Source organism: Stylophora pistillata, chromosome 4 (assembly GCF_964205215.1).
Source record: "Stylophora pistillata chromosome 4, jaStyPist1.2, whole genome shotgun sequence".
Classification (NCBI taxonomy): Eukaryota; Metazoa; Cnidaria; class Anthozoa; order Scleractinia; family Pocilloporidae; genus Stylophora; species Stylophora pistillata.
The window spans coordinates 32,295,618-32,322,233 of record NC_142522.1 but is presented as its reverse complement, the minus strand read 5'-3'; the positions used below and the strand labels follow the sequence as shown (position 1 = coordinate 32,322,233).

Sequence of the window (26,616 nt, the reverse complement as noted above, 5' to 3'; positions counted from 1 at the left end):
GAAAGAAGCGCTTATTGAGCGTTGAGAGCGACGGAGAAATCCAAGCTTCGTGCCGTGGGAAATCCTCGAAATGTTTACAATTCGATCCGATCAATACGACTTGTACCTCTAATGCTACAGCCAATTCTAATATTTCTACCACGATCAGCCAAGAGGGACGTTATACTCCGGCAAGATTTCCTATTCGTTCTAATGGTGTATTGATTTAGATGCCTCAAAATTATCACTGGATAAACAAACACAAGAAAAACATGCTCAAGGGTATCAGAGCTAGATAAACAGTAAACAAAACATTTTTTTGTTGCCTCATGGGAAATTGAATTCTGTAGTCCATAGCTTTTGAGAATTCACACTGTCTATTCAGTATGCCACTGCAGTGTTAAGTAGTCTATGAATAATCTGGAACAACACAAATGTACAATATATGAGAGCCTAGTGACAAGTATGTGCCAATGATGACAAACTGTTACAGCCAAAAAATGTCAAAACAGGACCCTGAAAAAGTCTGTTAGCCCAGATTTTAACCCAAGAAGTACCCAGGTGCTGCAACTACTGATATAAATGTCTTCATACGAATCTGATCTATTCAAAAGTCTGAAAGATTTGCAATCTCACTGAATAATGACTAATAGCAGTCTAAAATTTTTGCTCAATATGCAAGAAGAATACAATTTGATACTGGAAGCAGCACCAATGAAGAGATTCAATTTTCAAAGAATCAATTGATCAATATAACCCATGGAATCTTTCACAGCATTCTTAATCAAACTTCAGACCATTATCATAAATTACTTTTCTCTATTACATGTACATGTATACAGTAATTTCTTCACAAGTGAAATGTAACTAATCTCAAACAGATGTTCCATCTTTTGTGACTTCACATGACAAAACTTTCAATTGCTATGATAAGAGTATGAGTGGCACACAATTTATGTCACTAATCAGACAATGAAATTGACCAGTAATCTGATTTAAAAATATGATGAATTTATTAGATCACTCATTTTCTTACCACAATTTAGGAGGGCCAAAGAAGCTGTACTGTTCTCCCCAACCCCCCCCCCCCCCCACAGTGATTTTCACCACTCCGGACTCCAAAATGTTATCCTTATTGGCTTCAGGAGTGCAGGAATGCAACATTTCAACAAGCACATGTTTGAATCATTTCCAATAAACATTAAAGTAAAACATTAATGGTAGCATAAAGTAAACCACATTATCTTATAGTCTGGCAATAAATAATAGTTCTTTCTGTTTTTTCCTGACTCTGTTTCAGTTCATCAGTAAGCCAGTCAAAATAGAATTCCAGTTCCATGTCCTTATCCATATACTGCACAACATAAGCAACATTTGATTTATTTTCACTTTCCTTAATTTCTACTGCATTTTTCATGTTCAGAAGGTTGAAGTAAGACTCACAGAAGGCTTCCATTTAATTATCTTGTGATGTTCCCCAACACATCAAAAGGAAAATAGACAGCATTAATCTATAATAAAATTTCTAATAATAATAATATAATAATGAAAACTTTATTAATTTTAATAATTTAATAATAATAATACTAATGTCATTCAGTGCTAAGGAACATGCAGAAAGCTGTAGTCTCTAGCTCCTTTAACATTGCCAGGACTTTCAAGGTCCTATTGGACTGAGTTCTTCAAATGACGTTAGCCTCAAGCATAGGTTTTTAATAGGTTGATGGGACATTTATCTCCATTTTAGGGTCTAGGGGTCTACCATCTTAGAACTTTTAGGTTTTATTTGTGTTGGGACAGGTCCTGTCAGACTAAGTTCCCTAAATGACGTTAGTTTTAAGCATAGTTTTAATAGGTTGATGGGACATTTACTTCCTTTTAGGGTCTAGGGGTATAAAATTTTAAAAAGTTTAGCTTTTATCTATGTAGTAGTGACAATCAAATAGGCTACACCATGGCACCCAATATCAATTTTATTGGTAATCTGAAGCACTCAGAAGTGTATACTGCAATGATAATGTCTTGTATTTAGACACAATATTTTTACAGGTGATCATGTGTAATATAACACAGACAGAATAAAATAACGATAACCAAAATAAGACCACAGTGTAATACTAATACTGACTAAACTATTTACATTTTCTATTTACAATATTTACATTTTCTATTTACAATATTTACATTTTCTATTTACAATATTTACATTCTTATTGTCCTTTCCTTTATACTGCTTAATTTAAAACATACATCTAAAATAACATTTTGCTGCAGACTCGTTTTTATTGAAACACTTACCACTGCCTTACAACATGCGCTTCATCGACGGCAATGGCACGAGTTTTTTGGCATGGAATACAGAGTTCATCAGCATAAATCTCCGGCGTTCGTTCTTTAACCACGCTTCAGGGGATCCGTAAACTAAGGAGTATTCGCCGCTTTCGATACGAGTGCGTTTACCACCCTCAAGTGAACTTATGTTACCAGCTTTTAGCCCTAGCTCCCTCAAATGGGACACTTGGTCGTTCATAAGGCTTTCCCCAATGGTGAGAAAACGACCACGATATGACCAGGCTCTTGTGAGGTAAGATCAAACACGAGTGGGAGTGCTTCATACAGGAGAGATTTCCCGAAACCAGTAGGAAGATTGACAAATACATCCTTTCTTTCCTGAACTATTTTCCTAATTCCAGTTTTTTGCTGCGCATTTAAACTAGGAATTCGAAATGTATTACTAAGAACATCAAACGCTTCTTCAAAGGACTCCATTTTCAAAGCTTTGAACTCGAAGATGAAACAAACAATATGATTGGTTAGACTACTTTGGCGCGTTCTCAACATATGTAACCCAAATAGTGATTGGTTGAAGTAGCGGAAAGGGAATGTTGTTCGAATGTGAGCAGCCGTTTGTGGGGAGAAGCGTTGCGTGACGAGACTAAAAACGGCTGCGAGGGAGACTATAATAAACCTGTGAAAGTGATAAATCAGATACAATGAAGTATATGAACTTCATATATTTTGCACTGCGGTATTAGATACGTATGATGCACGATCCTCGCAGTAGATAGCGCTATTTAAGCAATAGCGAAAATCAGACCTGAAAAAAATCAGGCCTGTACGGCAGTAAGATACTGTATTGTGCTCTGAAAAACGTATTTCCGCGGTGTCGATCCATGTAAGAGGGGGCAAGAGGGTCCGTAAAATACGGTGGCCCATAGGGGACATGACACATTTTTTTTATCGCGCGATAAATGATAGATTATCGCGCGATAAATGGAAATTATCGCGCGATAAATGAAAAATTATCGCGCGATAAATGAAGATTAGCGCGCGATAAATGGAAATTATCATAGAGGCCATTAGCCCCTATTACGAGGGTGAGATTGCATAGTGAGGAGATAATTTCCATTTATCACACTCACTACATCATCGGGAATGTCATTATCAGAATCACACAATGCATTATGGTTTAATAAATGAGTAGATACTTACCTTATTTAACTCTGCATGAGGTGTGAGCTTGGAATGTCTATGCTGTCAGGCAGAGTGATGTGTCAATACACAAACTAATTGTTTGAATGGAAGCTCATGTGTATCACTGTTTACAAGGAGGAATTAAGCTATTTTATCTTACCATCATAAACTAAAACAATTAGTATTCCTATGATTATGAATTCTGAATTACCTGATAGCATGTTCAATTTCCGGGCAACATCTTTACGTCCTAGGTTCGCCAACTTTTTCTTGAACTGACCGATGGTCATTGTGGGTTCTGATGTGGCAATGATGTTTATCACATGACTTCCTGGATTTTCTTGTCGATTTTCACAATCGATCTTGATCTGCTTAAGACTTTTGGCACTCATACCAATTTTAATTCCCAGATTCCACCAGTTGTCTTTGTCAATTAAATCCAGCTTCATAAGGACTTTGCCAATGACATTTCGATTTTGAAATTCAAAGAATTCTTCAGCCGTCATGTTCTCTATGATGGAAAAAATTGTTATGAACAAGTGAGTTCATGCTAACCAAAGTGTAATGTAAAAACCTCCTTTAAGCAGTGTTGCATCCTCTTTTCCATACAACATCCATGCAAAGCATTTAGGTATGAACAATTATTCAGTGGTGATAGGCATATCTATGCATGCTTAGGTGTTATTCTCAATTTCTTGACTCATTGATTGAGTGGAGCAAATTCACACATTTCTCTCTAGAAAAAACCATAATTAAGATCAGTTAATATACTACAGCACATAACTAGGTTATTCATTCTTAAAGTTCAACAGATCCTTTCTAGGTAAGATTTCAGTCTGACAGTCTATCCTTAAGTGTGTAACTTAGGTTTTTCATATGCCAATTGATTTGAAGCTTCAATGTCCCCCCTTCCCCAAGGCAAACCACAGGGCATATGACTGTCATCCTTGCCCAGGGTGGGCAATTTGAACCTTGCCTGGGTGGAGTGGGTAATTTGATCAGATATGTTTTGCAGTTTCATATGGAGGTTTTAAGGGTAAAAAGTCCACTTTTGCAAGCAGATGACTCTGAAGAAAAGTTGCTAATCTTACTTTCTACATTAAAATTAATATGATCAAATCCAGAACTAGTGTGGGGTATTTGAACACGATTTTGGCCCTTGTAGGCAAGAATTTGAACAAACCAATCTCCAAAGTTTGAATGATTGGGGAGTCAGTGGGGGATGTTGAAGCTTTGTATTGATTGATGCATTACTAATGCAATTAGGAACTAATTACTTGACTTTTCCTCAACTTGATCAAAGACAGAGTAATTCTATCCTCCAGATTAATTTACATCCAATAATGATGTGCTATCAAGGCTGTGGTTTAGCAGCCCCCAGTGGCCCTTGGTGCCTTACGTTTGCTCTTGGGCGACTCAAGAATTTAAGCTTTTTCATACAAAACATTTGCTGGGCACCCTGAATTTCACAGTTTCAGAGCACTGGGCTCCATTCAGTTTTCCTTAGAGCGCAGCCTTGGCTATGGGTTATAGTTATAATTATAACTAAACAGACTTCACCACTCATTGGTTTGAAATTTATCTGGTGGACACTATTTCCATTCTGCAATTAACAGGGGTCTGAGCAACTTATTCAAGAGCACATATTATCCAAGTGAGAGCACACTAACCTTCAAGTTTGAGATCAGTCATAAAATTTGCCACATTGTTGATGCCAAGGTCACTTAGATGTTTTACTAGACTTCTCATGGAAAGTTCAGGATTTGTACAAGTGAGTGCTTCAAACATCTTTTCAGATCTAGAATGATGTTCACCTAATTGCCATTTGAGTTGCTTCTCTATAGGGACACCATTAAGATCTGCTAGGTATCTCCAGTTTTTTATGCCTGTGACAGACCTGTCTAGAAGGTTTTTAAGATGATCCATCACATAGATATCACTCAAAACAGCATCTGAAACCAGTTCCTCTGTAACACAAAGTAATTTTTTCATTAGCTGTGTCTCAATGATGAATCAAATTTGTGAAACAACAAGCCCTCATATTCACATTAAGCTTTTATGACTTTTATCAGCAGATATTTTGAGTTCATTATGTTTGGGATTGAATGCATTTATAACATGACAAGACCTAATTGTGATTTTCTTTAAAAAAAAACAAATGTGGGGGACAAAATCTTGTCTCTTTGAGCCGTTTGTGGAGGAAAAACAAAACAGTAGGGCTCAATACTTATGGTAGCCAACTAGCCACAGACTGGTAGAAATTCAGTTTTGACCAGATTGGTTTTTGATGTCCACTAGACAGTTTGGCTAGTAAACAAAATGAATTGTTGTAACATCTTAGTTGTCACTAACCACTTGGCTAGCAAGTTGAATAATTAGTGTCAATCCCTGAACAGGCTTGGATAAATCTAAAACAATTTCTGGAAACTTTCATAGTTAATTACACATTTTTGTAGAATGTGTATTTGTGGGCCTGAACTTGATTTATCATATTAAAGTATCTCTGGCTCTTTTCTTTTCTTTGCAACAGTAGTGAGGTTGGATCAAGTAAATTGATAGATTAAGGGGCTGGAGAGAAAGCAACAAGAATTAGCAACACTAGCAGTAGTTGCAATGGTTAATGAAAGGTGTTTTCTGGTGTGTTCTCTGGAAACAATAATTGTATGTGAAGTTTTTGCATAATGATCACATGGAGGGTTGATTATTTACTACCTTCTCTCAGAGGTATGTGATTCCTCTCACTGAGCAACCTGTCAGGCCTTGGTTTCTCTTTGGTGGCTTGTTGTTCACTGCATGATCTCTTGATCAAAGGTTTGTTCTTAATGCTTTGCTGTTTCTCACCAGCAAGTTCACTCTCTTGCACGGCATAAGTTTCTTCAACCTGATGTTGGCCTTTGTGGGACTGAGGTTTTTCCTCTTCACCATCACCACAACTTCTTTGTTGTCCTCGGCTGTTTCCAGCATTGCTCTCTAGTGAATTTAATAATGAGCAAAACTTTTTGGATGATATTTGCAACAAAAAATAGTGTGGATTGTGTATTGTTATTTTCCTAGTATAGACAGTGGATGAAAGTACTGATGTATTTTAAAGGACGATTATAATACTCTGAAATTTGTGCAAATGTGATGTAGACCTAACAAAATTTCTCGTTACAACGAACAACAGCTTTGTTTTGCTGGACCCTTAATATGAGGTCTAGAACAGATAGAGCAAAGTTATCTCTCTTTGTCTCAAGATTTAAAAATCCATTTGGATAAGTTGGGGAATTTAGCCAAAACATTTTAAAAACGAGCAGTAACGTATTACAGATAATAAACAATCTCCATAAGAGTGGGCATCAGTGGTTTTTAAAGTCTGATTTAATAAGCATAAGTGTAGCTCATACAGTACACATCACGTTTGGTCATCATGATTGTAGTAAATTGTGATAGCAAGTTCTTAAGTCTTGATCTCAGGATTTAAAGTTGTGATAAAAAATCTTAACTTGCAATCACAAGCTACCAAATCTCCATTTCTTGTTATGAAACCAAAAATACAATTTACAAATCCGAGTTACTGAGTTGTGATCATGATTAAGTAACAAGTTACTAACTTGCAATCAGTAGTTATTTGATATCATTTTGACCTGACAAAATCATGATTGCTTTGACGCTGCAGGGAAACAAAGTTGTTTCAGAGAAGAAAAGCAATGAAAGGTAGGGACAAAGCTAGGTTCTTGATGAGAGGTGTAAAGGCTGGAGCCACAAAGAATAGGGAAATAATTGGATTTTATCGGGTGTTTTAAGGGGAAGGTGACTAATCTGTGACAAGGTTAGACAAATGTTAAAAAAAGAAAATTCTTACTGTTGCTTTCATGTTCTTGGTGTTCTGATGTTTTGGGTGTTTGTATATTCAGCTGATCTTCTGCTTTACTAAATTTACCTGAACCTTCAAGATTATTTTCTTTTAGGAACGAGTTTATAGGTAAACCTCTGGCAAGACCTTGCTCATCGGAACCTACAAGGTTTTTCAGTGAAAAGAACAATTACTTTACATTGATAATCCAAAACAGAATCTGAGCAGCTAAACCTGTGCCCATTGTAAATTCAAAGGTGGTTTAGTGAATTAGTGCAAATGCTTTACCCATGGAGAAATAGGTTCTTCGCGGAACAAAAAAATTTAATTTCTGTTTGTTAACTCCATGTCACATTTTGTAATGATATTGTGAACATACGCTAGTGTTACATGGCTGTCAATATGGGAGAAGTTATCCCCAACAAAGTACAAAGTGACTCCAGAATGTTGGCAGTCTATGCTAGATTAGATGGTGTGTAATTTTCTTTGAAACTAATCAAGGCAATAGCATTGTGCAAGGTCATACGGTGCCTCCATGGCTTTCGCTACATATCTAGCCTAGGCTGCAAACGTGCGAAACGATCAAAAGATTCGCTTGGTTAGATCACAATCTTCACAAGGCAAAGTACTCTGGGGATCATCATACTGAGTTGGAGAAGCAGGTATTCAATCATGCTTTAAAGACAAGCACACAATTGTAATTCTGGAATCAAATGAAGAGTACTTACCAAACAAGTTTTTGGGGAAAAATAACGGACGGACCTCTCCGTTGTCGTCGAAGGCCAACAATCCCACACCGTTCCCTTTTTTGTCGAGGATGATTGCACCCTTTGGAATTTCATTCTGCTGAAAATGTTCCAACTTTCTAAGTTCAACTCCGTTTCCATGGGACTTCAAGAAATAAGATTCATGATCATCTACGCAAAGGAGGTAACGTTTCTCGGAGTATTGGTTTGTTAGCACGTTACAGTAGAGCTCACTTTGTCGTGCATTAGCTGCTCTACCCTGCGACTCGTTCTCCTTCTGACAACAGGGTAGTGAACGTTTGGACTGAAACTCATTTTCTCGCCACCCAGAGAAATATTTCTGCTGGTGCAAATGTTCTGTTGGTATCAGGATTAGCCTGGTGTTGTTATCACAAACTGAGACTTCATGTATTGCGTTATTCCCTAGACAGTAACACCCTTGGGTTTTGAACGTGCCTAACCATTCTCGTGGTGCGAATTCAGCTAGCCATATCAGGTCGGCCTCTCTTAGTCTCATCGCTTGGCTGGTGGTAACCAAGAAACTTTGGTTATTCTGCATCCCTTTGGAAGTTTGGCAATGATCGATGCCGGCGTTAATTGGAATAAGGCCACTCACAATCCACGCACTTCCAGTCGTCACAGACGAACCTCCAGGGTTTTTTTCTGTAATTTTCGACGCAGAGCTAGTCACATCTCTTCCTCTTTGTGCCATTCTACGAAAAAAAAAAGATTGAAATTTAGACGACAATCTGTTACTAGTGTAAGAAGCAAAGATAGATTACTTCCTTGTAGAGGTCTGGGTTTTAACCTGCGCCCGTAGTCCGTAGTATTCCACGAAGGCCCTGGTGCCGAGGTTTACCTCGTTTTGTTGGTTCAGCTTGAGGTGTTAGAGAAAAAATGTTTCAAGAGTCTAAAACAGTGACGTTTAAGCCCTTAACACCTTGTTATCGGCATAGATATTCTCCATACTGTTTTGTATACATTCCATATGAGAATAACATGGAGAATCCGTTAATAATCAAGAGCTTCTTTAAATGGCAATCATTTCCTTTATGCTCGTGGATCTAATGTTTAGTTCAAGTGATCTTTTGAAGAGAAATTGGATGCCAACAACTCCTAGGGGTGAAAGTGTTAAGTTTATTCACTACTTGTGAAGACGCTGAGGTTTCAAAACGAAAAGGTTGTTGAAGTTGTTTAATTGCCAAAGTGTTAGGAGTCTCTTTCTTGTAATTTCTTCGTCTTCCATGTACCTCTTTCGTTCAGTTTTATCCTGAAGCAAAATTTAGATAAATCTCTATTAACATCACCCTCTGGTTAAAGCAACTTTTTTCCGAATTTTTTGTTGATGAAGCCACGCGCTCAGTTTTGGACATTGGGAGTACGTTATGCAAAGCCTCAGCCATGACAATGGAAAAATTGGACAAGTAAAATTTTATTTGCAACGCGGTCGCATTGCACGGTAACAGCAAATAGTCCCCCGCACAGTGTTGTAAAGCGCATTAGAGCATTTACATGGAAATGCGCTATAGAAATCGATCTATATTTTATGTCGCAGAGAAATCAACTGAATGCTACATTCTAATCAGGCAGCACAGGGCGAAAACCGTAACCTGTGAGCCATGGAGTAAAAAATAAATGTACATTAACTAATCCTAAAAAGCTTTTCCGTTGTGTCTGCGGTCCTCCTTCTAACAGGAATTTAAACTGCCACCTTGAAAGTCCGGGCAATATTCAGCGTGCCCGAGAGCACTGCCCTCTGCATCTTTCGTAGTACGTCTGTGCTTCTGCCTCCCACCAGCTCGCGCATCCTATATTATTATTATTATTATTATTATTATTATAATTATTATTATTATTATTAAATAGTATCATTATAATTTCAAAGACCTTGTTGTGTTTGCCATGGATGGGAACGGTTGAAGGAACGGATTTAGTTAATTGTTTTAAATCATGACTGTCAGTTGAGACCACACAGATTGACTCATACACCTAAACAACCAAGAGCTAAGATTATTTAGTCCTTTTTCTTACCAAGAGGGGTAAGGACACAGAAATGAGAAAGGTGAGATGCAATTGCTGACAATTACCCTATTTCAAGACCAATTGATACTTTTGAAGGGTTTTGACAGGTAACTGATCTCTTTAGTTAACCTGAGGTTATATGAATCCAAGTAGCATGCTTACTATTGTTTCGGGCGCACGAACTATCAGAGCTGTAGCTCATTACCCAGTGTGCTACCCTAGCTATCTTGGATATCATTACAAAATAAGGAATGAAAAAGCGTGAAAGTTGTAAAACCCACATCTTTTGCATCCTATTACGATGTGACTCAAGCCGTTTGGTGCCAGAATTAGGCTACTATTCAGATAAATAAAGGCTGATAGTTTCTAAAGAAACTGTTAGGGGCTGCGTCGGTGGGGGTAACGAAATAATTTGGATATATCAACAAAGTTGAAATGGTAAATTGGCCACCGTAACGATTACAAAAGCTGACGTTTCGAGCGTTAGCCCCTTCGTCATTCGCTCCGACGAAGGGCTAACGCTTGAAACGTCAGCTTTTGTAATCGTTACGGTGGCCAATTTACCATTTCAACTTTGTTGATATATCCATACTATTCAGATAGATGATTGAAAGTGTTTGCAAACACTGCATCGAAAGTTAAGGGCTGGTTAGCTGCAATTGTAAGGACTATACATGATCCTTACAGTAACCGTTAATGTAAGATATGGCTTATTTATAATAAAATATGCTTTTGTAATAAGAATAATGTCTGTTTATGCAGAACTTGATTGTTTTCAAAACCACTGTCTTGTTCCCAATTAGGTAGATTTAAAATGCCACAAGTTCTAGCACTCTGTGAAATTATGAAGGCAATGGTCCTCCCGACCGCACGATTTCATCAATGTCATCAGCTGGAAATAATAATAAAAAAGAAAAACATTTTAAAAAGTAGTTGTACCCATCGCTCGTTTTACACAATTTTGAGCGCATTTCCTCGGTATCCTTTTCGCAGGTTTGTTTTATCATTTTTTTTCTCTGTTCTACTCACCGTTATTGGTTACAACCTCACCATTACAGCATAGAGTGCTCTCTTCTACTCTTATAAAATCTGAACTTTTGTGTACATTAACGTAGCTAAAACACCACCTCCTGAAGTTGAAAATACCTTCTGGAAGACATTTTAACCATTGGTTACGATTTCTCTTCTTTTACCTTGAGTGTAAGCAATTTAGTCGAGTCCCTTTTCCAAGTCCCTTACTTGAGGTCAATTACAAGACAATTTGGTTTTATCAGCAGAGTCGACAAGGTAATTTGGCCACAAAAGGAAGATTCTGACGTTTCAAACGTTAGCCCTTCGTCAGAGCGCTCTGATGAAGGACAACCGTCGAAAGGTCATCTTAAGAGTCTCTCCACGCTTCCCACCGACGCAGCACCATAGATCCCTACAAATTTTACCCCCGTTATTCTTTTAAATGCTGATTTTTGTTCTAATTGACAGAGTGGAACATTTATGATAGAATGCTAGTGGATATACAAGTATCTACGTTCATGTTTGTGAACTTGAAAGAATAATCTTACCATAGAAAAACTCCTTTAGGTCCTCTATAACATCGAGACGTTTTATATTTTTTAGAGACCTTAGGAAGGTATGCATGGTTACGGTTGGTTCCCTCTTGACAATGTATTCTAGCACGGTTTTTGTTGGACTCTGGACATCAGCTGGCTTTAAGTTATCAAGGATTCTCTGGTCGATGTTATAATGTTGACCGACGCGTTGCCACTTTCCATCAGGGTCCATCAATGTCGTTACGTTTTCCATGGCGTCCATGTTACCAAGTAAGGTCTCGATAGTGCTGTTATCTGCGTTAAATAAATAAGGAAGAAACAAATGTAACTCAAAAGAACTAAGTTTACACACGCTGGTTAGGCATCTTGGTCAAAGAATACAAATCTTGAGTAAGCAACATTGATACTGCGAACAAAGAAGGTAGAGTTTGCGAGGACAATTTTAAACGTCGCAAGAGCTTCTGATTCACATGTTACCACAGACGAAGAAGAAGAGTGCGCGTAACTCTTCAGATAGAGTGGCTTACAAATTATGAGATTCTGACTACACTCAGGCGAGACATTCAATGTGAAAGTTTATTTAATATGAGTCAGCAGCCTTGTACAATACGCATCCTAAGCATCTACAATGTACTGGAAGTATTTACTGAATCTAAAGGACTATGCGAAATAGCCTGTGCTACGCCAGCTACGAAAAACCACTAAAAAACCACTCTTTAGAAGTGGCCAAAAAATATGTGGAAACGTATTCCTCATCTAATGCAGCAGCACTGTACCCCGAGGAAAGGGTAATTAAAATAAACCTAAATACACTACTAATCACACAGGAAATTCAATGAAAGCAGTGATATTTTACAGAGAGTGGTAAAACAAAATTACGTTAAATAAGAAAAAAGAAAGTGGTCAAACCTAAGACTGACTGACCTAGAATGACTTAATTTCCCGCGAAACGCTTAAATAATCCGAAACTACCATGATGCCACGCGAACCTCTTCAACGTGCCGTCAGAATATAAATTTCTGACTAATTCGTTCCCATGTCACTCAAATGTCAGAAATTACATTTATCGTGTTCTACCTGGAAAACCAGCCAATACTTTAGTTACGCCTGGTAAGTTGATAACCTTAGCCAGTTTCTTCAATAAAAGACGCGGTTTTCTTGTTTGGATCATTTTCAGGACCACCTCGCTTGGACTGTCTCCAGAGGGGTCCCTCAGTCTTCTTAGGGTGCCTGTCTTGATACCGATTTCAATACCCAAATGGTACCAATTTTTTATGCTACGCTTGTTGTCAAGTTTTATACATATACTGCACATGGTTTCAGGGTGCTTTTCATAAAGGTCAGTGACTGTACTTTTGTCTAAAGAAACAAGATTAAAAATCATGATTACCTTATTTTTTTGGTTATGGTTATATAATTAATGCATTTCGTTGCGTAGGTTAATTGAGGGTCTCAAAAGCCATAAAACGGCCAAAAAATTAGCTGATAGGCGTAAAAATTGACAAATTTTAACCGTTAGTTGAAAATTATCCGTAAAAATTTTTCTGGGACCACAATGAGATTATGTTGGCCGTAAATTGACCTAAACTTTAACCATAAGCCCTGAAAGCAAACACCCCATCGAGACCCTCTTAATTGTGAAAAAATATTCTCCAGGTGACACAGACTTTTGTTTCGTTTTAATAGGTCGAAAACCCCACCACATTTACATAACGTGATTCAGGACATCGCAAGCATACTAACATGAGCCGCTGCGCAATATTTTTCCGTCCAGAGTTTTATTACCAAATTTGAGTAGATGGTAAACTACGTAAGTCAATTTAAAATGTCTTGTGTTACACGAAATATTAACTGACATGTGCTTCGAGGGGTGACAAGTGGTTACCTGTGAGCTTGCTGTTTTTCTCCAACTCCGCAACAACATCATTTCTTCCTAGTTTCTTGAGCTTTTTTTTAATCTCTCCAACTGAGAGGGCTTCCTGTACAGCACATAAGTGCTCAAACAAGGCTTCACTTGAGCTCAACTTTCCAGAGAAATCTGCACATTGACTCTTAACATCGTCTGGTACCTTAAACTGGTCGGCAAGGTGCACCCAACGTTGAATAGCTGGAATCCCAGGAGCAAGACAGACTGATCTGTCCAAATGGAGGACGAGAACATCCATAACATCTTCTTTATCAACAATTTTGTCCTTGACAAAAGACCCTTTGGAGATGTTATGGAAGTCTGTCAGTTATTTCCTAAACTTTGCCTTACACGTGGTTACGTATTTAACTCCTTTTAATGATATGTACCACTCATAACTCTTATTATGTTTGACAGATCAATGGTGAAATTTAGCAGTTGCTAGCTTCAGAATAAAGTTTGCTGTTCATTTTACTGGGGCAGCATGCAACCACAAAGCTCCAGTCTCAATTGTTGTCGATTCAAATGTCACCAGGAGGGATAAATTGCTGTAATTTCCGTGTGTGGATTTTATCTCCCACTATCTCAATATTCCTTGTTCCAATACTCTGAACCTACTTTTTTAATGAGACCAGTCTCATAAGCTCTTGACATTAATTTTCAAACACGTGGTCCTTTAAAAAAGTCTTGAAAAGAGCCTAATAAACTTTGAAACATTCCCTTTCTTGATATCCTTAAGTTTACAATGCATTTACTCAAAAGAAGTTTGGTTAAGATTTATGATCAGTGGTTTAGATTGGTCATAAACTCTTAACTTAGACAGATTGCAATAAATCAGTTATATCATTCCTTCACAGCAAAAACCATCAAAAGGTCATAAAATGGTAGCCCTTTCTACAATTTACTTTGACATCTCAAGCCAAACTTTTCTGTGCTCGAATGAAACTCATAACCACACCCAATACCTGCCATAATATGTTCCCGCCGTCCTCTTGGAACTGTGTTATGTCGAGTCATTTGCGGGCTCTGATTAGGGGTACCTGGACCAAATACATCACTCTGGCTTCTGTGAACAGAAGCTGCCAAATCAGTGTCACCATGGTGACTCTGGCTAGGAACAGTCTCTGTGGAAGAGGGATTTGCAGGAGGTCTGTCCTTGTCAGGAGGCAAACTTAGTGTCTCACGAACGCCATGACCTATGTTGCATCAGTAGTAAATAAGTTATTAGCAATATTATCTACAGTTACGACTTTTAAAAACTGACGTCTACACAAGCAGTGAAGCTTTTAGCTGGCAGGCAGTATGCAAGAGGTCTGGCATTTTTAATCCGGACTTCTTACTGACCTTCCACAACCTTTACTGTTCATGCTAGAACACCAATGACAGCATGTTACCTTTCAGTACATAAAAACCAAATTAATGAAAAAAATTCCACCACATTTAAGACAATGCTAACATTCACACTTTTATTCTCAGTAAAAATGAAATTTCAGCTTCCCAAGTGTTGGTGTTGGCTATAATCATTCTTGTGACAGGTGGGAATCCTGGTAAATGTAAGAGGTGGAAGAAGTGGATTTAGATTACTTAAATGTTCAAGGGTGTCAGGTTTAGGATTGTGTCCTAACTACTATGCAACTGAGGACAGCTTGTGATCATTGTGTACTGGGGCTCATGAGGAGTTTGCAGGTATCACACTTTTACATCACTTGGGACTAAGGAAGAGGATGTGATAACTGTAATTACAGTTTGGCAATATCCAGGGGTTACTGTCATCTATTCCTAGATTAATACAATATACACCAAAGGCAAATATGGCATCCAATTTGAATTGCCATTGTTCTGGACTGACTAGCCTCATCTTCATGTGAAAATACAAAAGGATTATTACATGTGTGAGAGGCTAGTCAGTCCAGAACAATGGCAACTCAAATTGGACGCCATATTTGCATTTGGTGTATGGTTCTTCACATCTTTGTGGCAATTTTTGGTTATGTGTTTAAATAAAAAATAAAAGAAAGTAATTCTTAATAAATGAGACACCCATTCAAAAGAGCTTAAACACTTACTAATTCTACCATCCAAATCATCATCATGAAGGCAGCATGCACATTAGATGTTTAATACCAGTTGTTGCTAGGATGATGATGGTCCTGTAATGAGTGAATTTTTCTTTTGAGGATTCATTGAAGATGAATTACTTACAAAATCATCTTTGTCTACTCATACCTTGTGCAGATAAAGACAGTGCACTATGATAGGAATGTTGAGTTGCTAAGTTTTGTCCACTCTGCTGATGAGCATTTCTATTTGCCTCCCAGGAGGGGAGTCCTGACTCTGGGCCATCCAAAGAACCTTGATCACATTGATCATCAACGACAACATCTTTTTCAGGCGAGGGTAAGTTGCTGTTATCTGGCAATTCGTCCTGTCCAGGGTATGCATCTTCTGGCTTTGGCAAATCCACCAACATAGGTGATTTTTTGTCACTGATACCATTTTCCTTTGAAGAACAACCATTTCCTGTCTTTTGGTCCAAATTTGCAAGGTTGGAATTAACTTGTTCTTTGTGGTTGTATGGTGGATCTGAACTTGGGTGAACAGCTTCTTGGTCCTCTTTACCTGAAATTGTTGAAAGAATGATGCAGTTCTGTAGCAATACTAACTGATGATCATATAGGCTTAAATTATTTAATGGAATTAATTTGATTGTTGGAGGTCAAAAGATGGTCAAATAAATCATAACGTAAATAAATTATTAATTCAAACAAGAGCACCAGTTTCCGTAAAAATTAACTTGATAAATTCAAGATTCGATAGTTTTCAAAATAAGTTAGGAGTATACCAACCGGTGCTACTCGAATCGCCTTCCTTTGTTCGAGCACAGGTCAACTTAAATTAGTAGGAATGTTGTGCTCAGTAACTTGTAAAGAAGAACAGCTATTTCTTGACACGTTTACCTATGCACCCCACGCCCTGGTTATACTGTACCTCATCTACTGAAAATTTACTTACAAGACTGATTGTCTTGAGCCAGGGTCGGCAGGAACAGGGGGTACAATTTCTTATGTTGCGAGGTTCCAACAGCCAACATTCCCACGAACTCTCCCGCTTCATTCATAAGGAGAGCCCCCCATGGTTTCTCTTCTCTATGGAGATCCTTCAGGCACTCAATTGCCGTGCCATCACGGTCAGTTACTGTAGTGAGGATGAAATTGTTGGTTTCATCACGAAACTCAAGGCAGTACGGCTCAGTGTTAAAGTAACCATCCCCTCTGCTAGTATCGGAAATAACATGGCACAGCACATTCCTACTTGAAATGGAAGACTGCAAGTTTTCATCACTTTGAGACCTGATAGGCATGGGACGTTTCTTTTCCAGACTGAAAGCGAAAATTTTCTTAACCAATACATTTCTGCGATCAAATTTGTGCACAGGGATAATTATTAACGACACTTCCGATTCTTGCTGCATTCTCGTGGCTTCGCTGCTCTCCATTCCTGCCAGTACTCTAGCCTGCACAGGATCGGGAATGTCTAACGCTTCTACGAAATCCAAACCAAACGACTCCCGTTTGTTGACAAACTCAGCCGTTATCCCAGTGTTTTTTGCAAGCAATTCACCCTTGGTTACTACCTGCGTTGTGGTGACTAAGAAAACGTCCTTGTTCGCGCTGTCGAAGTTGGATTTTCGATAGACGACGCATCCGCCGCCGATAGTCACTTTTCCATTTCCCTTTGGCAGCTGCTTTCTAAACCGACACATCGAGATTTCAACCGACATGCTCACGCCCCAATAATGAAGAGAATCAAGTAAGTTGTTCACATACTGCTTTGGCTCCTTCGAACCAACTTCCGTCTCTATGTTGATGACAGGCATCTAGTTCCAGGGGTTCAGGGGTCGAATGTGACAGCGAGACGGACTAGACTGAACGGGGTCCTGGAAATGAGGGGGTATCGATCAAAGCTACACTGCGAATTTTCCTTGACCGTGGTGTCTCTTTCGTTTCTTTCGAGAGTTTTCTAATCGGCACTTAAGCATTTCCTTGTTCAATTAGCGCAAATTTTCGATCTGTGTCACCGAAGGCTTCAGAATGGCGTCCAATTTCCTTCCAACCTTTGAACCAGATTCAGACAATTGCAAGCTGCACAACAAGTATGACATACAGAACTGTGTTCTGGCTGGAATCAGCGTGTTGTTGGGAACAGCTGTTTGTTTTTACGGTGAGAAACTTAATGAGGAAAGACAGGGAGACTTTGAAAGTTCGGCTAAACTTCCGAATACCCGGCCACTCATTTACATGTCATTAACTAAGAATAGCTTTTATTGTGTTATGCCTCATTCTGAGGAACTCAGCCAATACAAGGGGTCAGAAGGAGTAGCTTATAGTTGCCAACTTGGTGGTTTGCCGAACGAAGTCACGCGATTGAAAACAAATTGGAAACCATATGCATTTCATCAGTAAAGTTGAAATTCAGGCATACTTTAGAAATCTGATGAATATCTGAATTTTCAAGTCATAGAAATTTTTTTAATGTTTTCATACCTTAGTAACTCGAATAATCTTTTAATCACATTTGTCGAAATGGCTACTTACCTAGACTGCCTAAACCTAAAATGGAATGCGGAAAGAGGGTGTCCTACTTCCATTTTATAGATGACTGGATGTCCCTCCCAGTATTTTTAAGAAGGCCAATGCCATGCACAATTTTTAAGGAAACCCTTACAAGATTCTTAATGGATAAATATTTTAAATGATGGATAAAACTTTAGGTATACGCCGTTTTAGATCTGTGACAATTGTATTTCTTATTTTAGCTTTTAATACTTTTTATTTTTACGGAGGACCTCCCTGAAAACCACATATTTACGTGATGGGCGCTTCCTCCTTAAAGATTGTTTATTATTATTATTATTATTATTATTATTATTATTATTATTATTATTATAACCTTGTGAAAAGAAAAAATTGTCTCTTCATCTTCGCATCGACCTTGCTTGTTAGTCACGCAATGCAAAATTTGGAATACCAATTTCCCTCTCCCTCTGTCTTAAGACAAAGAAACCAACAGGGTTGAACATTTGCAAGGCTTACAGTATGTGTATGTACCAGTCACATGCAATCTTGCAATACTCAGTTGACGTCGCCTTTTTCTAGCCTGAAAAGTGTCAAATTGTTTTACCCATACAGTGGTTTTAAGGAATAATTTTGTGGAGCACTTTGAAGATACAATATCTGTTTTCATTATCCAGCTAACAGATACTGATTATATTCAGGTGTTGCTTTGATATGATATAATTAAAAATTTTAAACTAATTTACATGAAAATATAAATCAGGTCAGAAGCTCATGACCTACAACATCATAGGCTTCTGAGCAGGCATATTGGATGATTTCTATTAGATTTTTAAAATCTTGTAAGTTGTTAAATGAAAAGGACTTAAGTTTTGTTTTGAGCTCATAAGAAATCAGCTAACTATGCTAGGGGAGGTCATTTGATATGGACAAGAAAATCAAACTTTTGTTCTCATTTCTTTTTTTTACAGGATATCGCCTGTTCAAACTTGTTTTGTTCCTTGTTGGATTTCTGGTGGTCTTTTGCTTCACTTATGTGTTGTGTCAAGAGTATCTCACTGAGAAACTGTCAGGAAAATCTTTTGAATATAGACATCAGGTATGTTTACAAATTTGTCGTGACCAGTTTTCATAACCAATCCCACTCATGCAGATGATTATACAATAATTTTACAATTTGTTATACCAGTTATCCTTTTTGAGCCCTGAAAGAGAGTTACTCTATAGTCAAGCTCTCTAATAATCTGTCTTTTGCAGATGCTTTTGCTGATTCCATGAATACCTTATCCAATCTCATCCTGTGCTTTAGTTCTGTTTTAGTGAGAGCTTGTGTTTTCTTTTCCTGAGAATCCTTGTTGTTGAGTGGCAAGTGAATCATAGCTAGCGGTTGTGTTTCTGGTCTCAAACTTATATTTGTAGCTGTTGGGTTTCTTAGTGGGCTTTGAAGCAATGATTGGCAGTAATGTTAAAGATACATAGACAACTGAAGGCTTATTGTTAAAATCAGAGTTGAGAGAGTAGAATTAAAACTGTCGTTTCATGTTGTAACAATTGTAGGTTTGGAATGAAAAAATGTTTACCTTCTTAGGGAGGTACAAAGAACCCTAAATTGAAAATGATCGGGATGTAGAAAGTAATAATATCAATAGGAAAGATGACAACAGGGTTTAGGAAAAGACACAAGGATTGCTGTTCTACAGAATGTTATTTTTTAGTATGATTGCAAGAGTTACCCAGTATTAATAGTCAAAAAAGTACAAGCAGTTTATTGATTTTATCAATGGAAGATGCTTGTTATTTTCTGTGTACTGGTAATTTAATTTTAAATTTTAAGGATGCTTGAGTTTTTAGAAACTAATTAATAGAGACTCTCTCATATTGGTAACAGTTCAATTGGATCATGATTAATAGAGGGGACTATGCTTGGATTTAACCCTCCCATAAGTTCAAAATCTGATCATCTCATTCTTGTTGCAGATATTCCTTGGTATCTCTGCTGCAATTGGTCTTCTTGCTGGATTGCTGACAGTTTGTATTTTCTATGTTGGATTATTTGTTCTTGGTACGAGCTTGATCTTTTGATTTCAAAATTTTAAGTCAAATTTTTTTTAATGTTTATAATTGTGTTTACAGTACTTTGCTCTCATTTGTTCAGGTGCAACCATGGGATGGTTTGTTGGCCTGGCATTTCTCCCCCTTCTCTACAAGCATTCAGAGTACCTGTCTGAACACAACTGGCTGCCTTATGTCATTCTCTGTGCATTCGCCATTGTGGGAGGAATTCTTATTCTCTGTATACAGAAGGTAGACTTTGTCGCGAGATTTTTAAGATTACAACAATTTTCCAAGTTTTCCAGGTCGCTTTTTATTTTAGACAGTTATTGTATTTTAGATAGTTAAATGAACTCTGAGATCTTCTGTAAACTTAATTTGGCAAGGCAATGGTCTATTATGCATTGAATTATTGACACAAAGATTTGAAGATCACTTGGCATTGTCTGTGCCTCTCTCCGCTCAGGAGCAAAAGTGGGTAATGGTGGACTGTTAGGGGAGCCTGATGAAATGGTAAGAGATAGGGAGGGGGTAGCCTGCAATGGACCAGCACCCCATCAAGGGGTCATAGTAATACTCCTAGCCACTCCATGCTACAGAAACCAGAATGAGTACTGCCTGACAAGCCACTTGACTCAATTGCTAACTTGCATTTTATTGTTTTCTAAAGACACACATAAGTTATCAATCAATCAATTATGATTGTTATTGTGGTTTTTAGGTAATAATTGTCATCTCTACATCCTTTTCGGGAGCCTTTTGGTGTGTCAATGGCATTGATTACTATGTGGAAAATGGCAGAGTGCTGTATTACTCAGTCAGTGTTTTGTATGGTAAGTGAATGCTAAGTGTGAATGTAACTCATAATAAAGTCAGTGTTTTTCATGCACCTCCTCTTAGTGCTTGCACAACTAAACAGCAAAAATGGCTTTCCTAGTGGACTGTTGTTTCATTTTATGTTGAGGTTGTCTTTCAATTTTGTAGGTCATTACACAAAGTCTACCTTGCCTCACTGCTGGTATACCTGGCTGATTTTATGTCTTATCCCAGTCATGTTCATAGCTGGCTTGGTTGTGCAATTTTGTAAGACTTCAAAGAACAGTGATCATAGAGAAGGTAGGAATAACTGATTGATGAAAATTTATACAGGTGCAATTGTTTGTAGTGTTTATTATTAGTGTCAATATTGTATTTTTTGCAAGCCCCTTTTTGCTTGTGATTATGTCTTGGTTTTTTTGAAACAAAATTTTCAGAACACTAATTGATAGACAGATTGCAAGCCAGGAAAAAGCATGAAACCCTTGTTGTTCATTGACTTCTAATTTTGAACTTTCTATTACTGCTAGTATTTTGACTTACTGGTTTGTTTATCAATACAAAACAAGGTTTTGCTTCAAATGCTACTACAACTAATTTTATGTTTGATTACCTCTTAAAATCCTCTGCATTGAACAGCTTATGGCAGGGGTTCAAGGAATCTTTACACAGCAACTCCGATGCAAGACTTCTCTGACCAGGTAAATGTTATTTTACAGTAATTGGTTTGTCTATGAGTGGCTTTTTATTTTGAACTGTGTTTTTCCTGGTAAGGAAAGTTCAGCCTAACATTGTTGCTAGTTATAGGAGCTGATGTTTTGACAACCTGAGCAGTCGTCATCATAGATACGCTATGACTAATTTTGTGTCAGGCTGTCAAGACATCAGCCATTATGATTGGCACTTCTAAAAGTCCTTTACAGAGCTGCCCATCCTCTTACAATCAAGCAATCAGGTGCCATGTTGTTTTTCACAGGGAAAGCCAAGTCTGGTCTATCCTGAGTTTTTTAAAGCCAGGGTTCATAGCATTGACATAGAGGATAGTAGTCATGGCTGCTTGGAAATATGAAACTGCTCATCAAGTGAAATATTTTTCAAAAGGAGAAGAGAAATTTTGTATCTCCCAGCAGCCATGTAATATTCCATTTTCATATAAATGCTATTGAAGTTTTTTTTCATGTGTAAAGATAACTTTCTATTTTGACATGTAGAGATATTACCTTTTAGCATGAAAGCTCAACTGGTACTTCTTTGGTGTCTATAAACTAAAAATGCATATTACTTGATTTTATCTGCGTGTACTCACTTTGAATCTGTGTAAAGAAAGGTGCAATTCTTTATCATTCAATTGTGTTGACATTTGTCGCGTATGAATAGTATCTTTCAAGTGGGCAGTTTCGGTGTGGTTGTACCCTCAGCTGGACCTTGCTACGGGAACTTGAGTTGAAAATAACTTGTGTCTGTCACCCCAGGACATAAAATACTTTGATTGATTTGGTCCTAAGTTTTTATGAGGGTTGCATCTGATGAATTTATTGGGGGCATTCTTGATTGATATTTTGTATCTTTTTCTTCACCAGCGGCCTATTTTGACAGACTATGAGTAAACAGTACTCAAGAAGCAAAGGAAACCAAGAATTCTTAGTTGTAGAATCCTTTATTTTCACTATCTTGGTGAAAATATGTAAGGTGTCTCTTTTGTTGATTAAGTACAGTGATCTTCATAACAGTAGAAATTTGGTGAAAATATGTAAGGTGTCTCTTTTGTTGATTTAGTGCAGTGATCTTCATAACAGTAGAAATATTTCTGTCCATATGATAGTGTTCTGCACAGAGAGTTGTGTTGTTTTAGAGAAAATCTGACCACCATTCTGTCATGTTGTTGTCAAATTAAGTTTTAAGAGCTTTTTCCCAAGAGCAATTAAGATGCTTAGAAGAAGTGCCACTTCCATGATAGTTTTATAAGAGCATTGCATTTCCAAGGAACATTTATTAGAATGATTCTTTTGGGAGAGAAGGTCTCTACAATTTTATATTATTTGTAGGTTGGTACTAACATTTTCTTTTGTACACTTAAACCTTGCTTGTAGCTGAGATTTCAAATTTTGGACTGAATTGTAACATAACTTCCTTGATCATGTCATTGTAAATGATAATTGCCAGTTGCTGGATTTTGCTATGATCATGCATAGAAAAATGTGGAGATTTCTGGACTTTCCTTTTTTGATTTTTTAAAATCAATGGAAGTGCTCTTATATCCATGTTTTGCTTAGTACCATAAACATCCTAACTAAAAGAATGAGATGAAATACAGGCTAGTTCTTTAACTCCACCTTTATAATTAGCCCCTCCATAGCCTAACCTGTAGGAAGAAAAGGAACATAGCGACTTCCTTTCTCTCATATCAGGGGCAGATCTAGGGGGAGGGTGCAGGGGGTTGGCACTCCCCCCCCCCCCCCACAGAGATGACCTGCAGCTTTCTAATACAAGTGGTATTCTGCTTATTGCCTAGGCAAAAGCCTTCTTTGTATTTGCTATTACAATTTGTTTATGTCCGGTCACCAGTCAGTTACACCATTCTTTAGTGGTGCACCCCCTCCTCAAAAAAAATCCTGGATGCGCCCCTGCATATGACCTTGACAGTTTAGAAAAAGAGGTTGTTTGAGGTTTCTAGTCCTGTTCCTGTGGTTCAAGGAAGGGAGAGTCACTTATAAAACTAATCTTGGTGAGCAATATTTTAGCGCATTAATTTTTGTTTTGAGTTTCATGGATGGTCCTCATGACCCTTGATAGATCTCGCACTGAATACATTTACTTTTTGGTTTTTTAAAAACTTTGCCCTTTAACTTCCAAGATCTGATTGTTAATTCTCTCTTCTAGGCTCTACACATTTCCTCGTATAGTAGTTAAGAGAATTCCTTGTTTGATGAAGACAACTTCTACCTGATAAGTTTGTGTATTCTCATTACCTGTTTACAGGATAATGTATGGATATTAGAAGGAAAAGTTACATGTTAATCACTTCTGGAGGTTAAAAGGGTTAATGTGAGGTTTGTCAGAAATAAGTTATAATTGTGACTCGCTTACACATATTTTGATTGTAAAATTTGTAGAGAAAAATCTGATTTGCATTATTGATCTGTGAATAGTTTTATTTTTATACTAAATATTTGTGAAAGTGTAGCATGATCGTCCTGAGAAGGACTGTAGTCGGTGGTGGTGACTGGCGTTTCAACAACCTGTGAAGTCATCATCATAGTCAAGTGAATAGTTGTTAGTCAATGTTCCTAGTCCAGTTTGTATAAAGTGATTGGTCAGTTTGGCTGTAAGACTCAAGAGGCGTAAGTCGATCGTGATCGGTCTGTTTTGATCCGTTGGTAAAGTTAGGTCGTTCTGTTCGGTTCGTTTGTAATGTTAATGTCGTGAATAAATCGTTTGTTCGGTGCCGGTAGTAGTTGATACCTTTTGAGGGATTTTTTTTTTTTAAGTTAGTTAACTAGATTTCCAGAGCCAGTCGTTGAAAGTAGTTAGTGCTGTGGGTTAATCATTGCGCAGAGTCCCAAGCACGATCGCACTACACTTTCACACGTTACCCCAGGGTTCAAACCATTTACTGTATACTTAACATTGTTGATAACTTTAGTAGAATAGAATGAATGAATGAATGAAAAACTTTATTTAAGTGTCTATGTTTTTAGATATAAGCTAATGGGGGACACTAAAAAAATTTAAAAGTCAAATACATTTACATATGTAGATGATAGTTATTTACAGTAGATAATTAAAAAGATTATAAAGTTATTTAGTTAAGTTTTAAATTTCAACGAGAGTTGAAAGGTCGACTTTCTTATGTTCTTCTTGAACGAATTTAGAGTTTCTATCGTTCTTAGGTGTCTTGGTAACTTCGACCAGATGAGAGGTCCCATATATTTAATAGAATTCCTACCAAATCTTACAGTTTCGAATCTTGGCAGTTCGAAGTCACTGTTCTGTACATTATACTGAGTGTTCTTTATATTAAATAAGTCAGAAATATTCTCAGGTACGAGACTGTGCTTAATTGTGCAGGCTGCTTAAATTATTCTTACGACGCGCAAAGCTGCATTGTGGCTGAAATCGGTATTCTTTTGGGATCGCTCATTTGTTTCTTAGGTAAGTGACCTGAAATTAGACGAGAAATAACTTTGTTAAATAAATCTGGAAAAAATGTGTAAACAGTCTTTATGGAAATTCAAAAACTCACCACCCCACCTCCCCTCTTACATGTGTAACGTTCGTGGGATCTAAATGTTTTCAACTTATTACTCATTGAGCAGAGAGAATAAATTTGACGCTCTTTGGAGTCTGGGTAGGAGCGGATAGTGTGCCACAGGACTCTCCGAGACGAACAGCTGTTTCTTTGAACGAAGTTCTTTCCGCCGTACATCTGAGCGCTTGTTTTATTCGAATTCGTCAAGGTACTCAAAATGTATTTTGCAGCATATTCTCCCACCTTGTGGACGACAGCCCTGGAACCAGACGCTGGTAACTGCAGGCTGCTTAATTCTTACGACGCGCTAAGCTGCATTGTGGCTGAAATCGGTATTCTTTTGGGATCGCTCATTTGTTTCTTCGGTAAGTGACCTGAAATTAGACAAGGGACATTTAGGAAAAAACTTCATGGCTAAGAGCGTAGAATTAAATGAAAAGTTTAATATATGATGTATTCTAATTAACGCCGGATAATATTTGGCCTATAGTGATGAATATCTTTCTCCTTCGTTTGTAAGTTGAAAAACCTGTTTCTTCCTTCCATAGTGTAAAATAGTCCACCTTCAAATCTCAAGTTTCGCTTTCCGTTTCGCGTTACTTTTCGCCGAAGGAAAAAAAAATTCTTGTGAGCCTGGACTACCCAGGGATAAGAAAGGCGAGGTTTCAGTAAATGGAAATAGGTCTACCTGAATCACGACACCCTCAGCAAACGCTGACTCTCCTATTGAGGCCATGTGTTTTTTACTCACAACCCTGACCTGGAAAAAGGGGTAAAAAATGTTTCGATAAAACCTGCTTTAAGGCCTGACTCACCCTCCTAAAGAAACTGGGTTCTTTTGACGATTTCCCAGCCTGCCTTTTACCTTACGTGACCACTGTTATCCCCGTTTTGCGAGAAATGTGTCAGAGACAATACTGTGACGTGTTGACGGAGCAGCGTTACAGTTATGCTGAAATTTCTCTCTTCCTTTTCTCTCTATTTCTTCCTTGAATGAGAAAGACCTCCCTTTCGTTAAACGTGAGCTCACTGATCAGCCAATTAGCGTGCTCCTTCTGTCTATACTCACATAAGTATCATTAACCAATCAACTGTTGCACGCCTATATTAAATTAACTTTTTTTGGTTTGTGATCTTTTTTAGCCGAGATTTTGTTCCAATCTTGGTCTTCCACCTGACGTACAAAAGGCTGCTACACATATCGCGCGGAGGGTAGTTGACTTAGATTTAGTGCCGAGATAAGTTTTTTACTTCATTCAGTATCGCTGACTCAACGTTCGTTTATAATTCGTTCAGATTGATGGTAGGAAAAGATGTGATCTTTTTCCGCAGAGTTATAGACTATGCGTTTTAAGTCTTCGAGTGACAAAAAAGAGTATCGTAATGGGATATGAATTAAGGAGATTATTTTCCGAG

At 37.7% G+C, this 26,616-nt stretch overlaps 3 protein-coding genes and 3 long non-coding RNA genes across 11 annotated transcripts in view; 3 read left to right on the top strand and 3 right to left on the bottom strand.

Moving 5' to 3' along the window:
• Positions 1-5,189, top strand: part of LOC148733384 (uncharacterized) — a 6,819-nt gene extending 1,630 nt beyond the window's left edge. The window contains exon 3 of the long non-coding RNA XR_016000045.1: positions 5,070-5,189. This is a non-coding gene — a long non-coding RNA (uncharacterized LOC148733384). The remainder of the gene's footprint in view (positions 1-5,069) is intronic.
• LOC111324475 (uncharacterized) overlaps positions 1-8,869 on the bottom strand; it is a 14,105-nt gene extending 5,236 nt beyond the window's left edge. Inside the window, exons 1-6 of one of the 4 annotated variants that reach the window (XM_022928037.2) lie at positions 8,017-8,869; positions 7,298-7,450; positions 6,166-6,423; positions 5,124-5,420; positions 3,665-3,964; positions 3,472-3,513 (exon numbers count right to left, since the gene is read on the bottom strand). In XM_022928037.2, the coding sequence (XP_022783772.1) occupies positions 3,509-3,513; positions 3,665-3,964; positions 5,124-5,420; positions 6,166-6,423; positions 7,298-7,450; positions 8,017-8,746 (1,743 nt within the window). In that variant the 5' untranslated portion in view covers positions 8,747-8,869 and the 3' untranslated portion in view covers positions 3,472-3,508. The remainder of the gene's footprint in view (positions 1-3,471; positions 3,514-3,664; positions 3,965-5,123; positions 5,421-6,165; positions 6,424-7,297; positions 7,451-8,016) is intronic. The other 3 variants (XM_022928034.2, XM_022928035.2, XM_022928036.2) reach the window with 3 other exon arrangements.
• On the top strand, positions 7,128-24,628 carry LOC111324463 (transmembrane protein 198-like). 3 transcript variants are annotated; one of them, XR_016000038.1, is made up of 9 exons: positions 17,436-17,730; positions 19,055-19,182; positions 20,061-20,145; positions 20,239-20,387; positions 20,857-20,968; positions 21,120-21,251; positions 21,591-21,652; positions 22,532-22,640; positions 22,707-24,628. XR_016000038.1 is itself a non-coding variant. In XM_088757088.1 (8 exons), exons 1-8 carry the CDS (start codon positions 7,143-7,145, stop codon positions 22,556-22,558), a joined length of 702 nt encoding a protein of 233 aa, XP_088613214.1. In that variant the 5' UTR covers positions 7,128-7,142; the 3' UTR covers positions 22,559-24,628. The 3 variants fall into 3 exon arrangements, 2 of the variants coding, with proteins under 2 accessions (XP_088613214.1, XP_088613213.1); XM_088757088.1 differs by lacking the exon at positions 17,436-17,730 and adding an exon at positions 7,128-7,149 and having other exon boundaries at positions 22,532-24,628; XM_088757087.1 differs by having other exon boundaries at positions 22,532-24,628.
• On the bottom strand, positions 9,451-17,396 carry LOC111342211 (uncharacterized). The gene is made up of 7 exons (XM_088757078.1): positions 16,522-17,396; positions 15,736-16,128; positions 14,475-14,705; positions 13,489-13,809; positions 12,681-12,962; positions 11,616-11,897; positions 9,451-10,948 (listed from the first exon to the last, which is right to left on the bottom strand). The coding sequence occupies exons 1-7, from the start codon at positions 17,384-17,386 to the stop codon at positions 10,899-10,901; spliced, it is 2,424 nt and encodes an 807-aa protein (XP_088613204.1). The 5' UTR covers positions 17,387-17,396; the 3' UTR covers positions 9,451-10,898.
• On the bottom strand, positions 23,371-25,314 carry LOC148733383 (uncharacterized). Its single transcript, XR_016000046.1, has 2 exons — positions 25,257-25,314; positions 23,371-25,112 (listed from the first exon to the last, which is right to left on the bottom strand). It is a non-coding gene; the product is annotated as an uncharacterized LOC148733383 (long non-coding RNA).
• Positions 25,248-26,616, top strand: LOC148733382 (uncharacterized). Its single transcript, XR_016000041.1, has 2 exons — positions 25,248-25,565; positions 26,344-26,616. It is a non-coding gene; the product is annotated as an uncharacterized LOC148733382 (long non-coding RNA).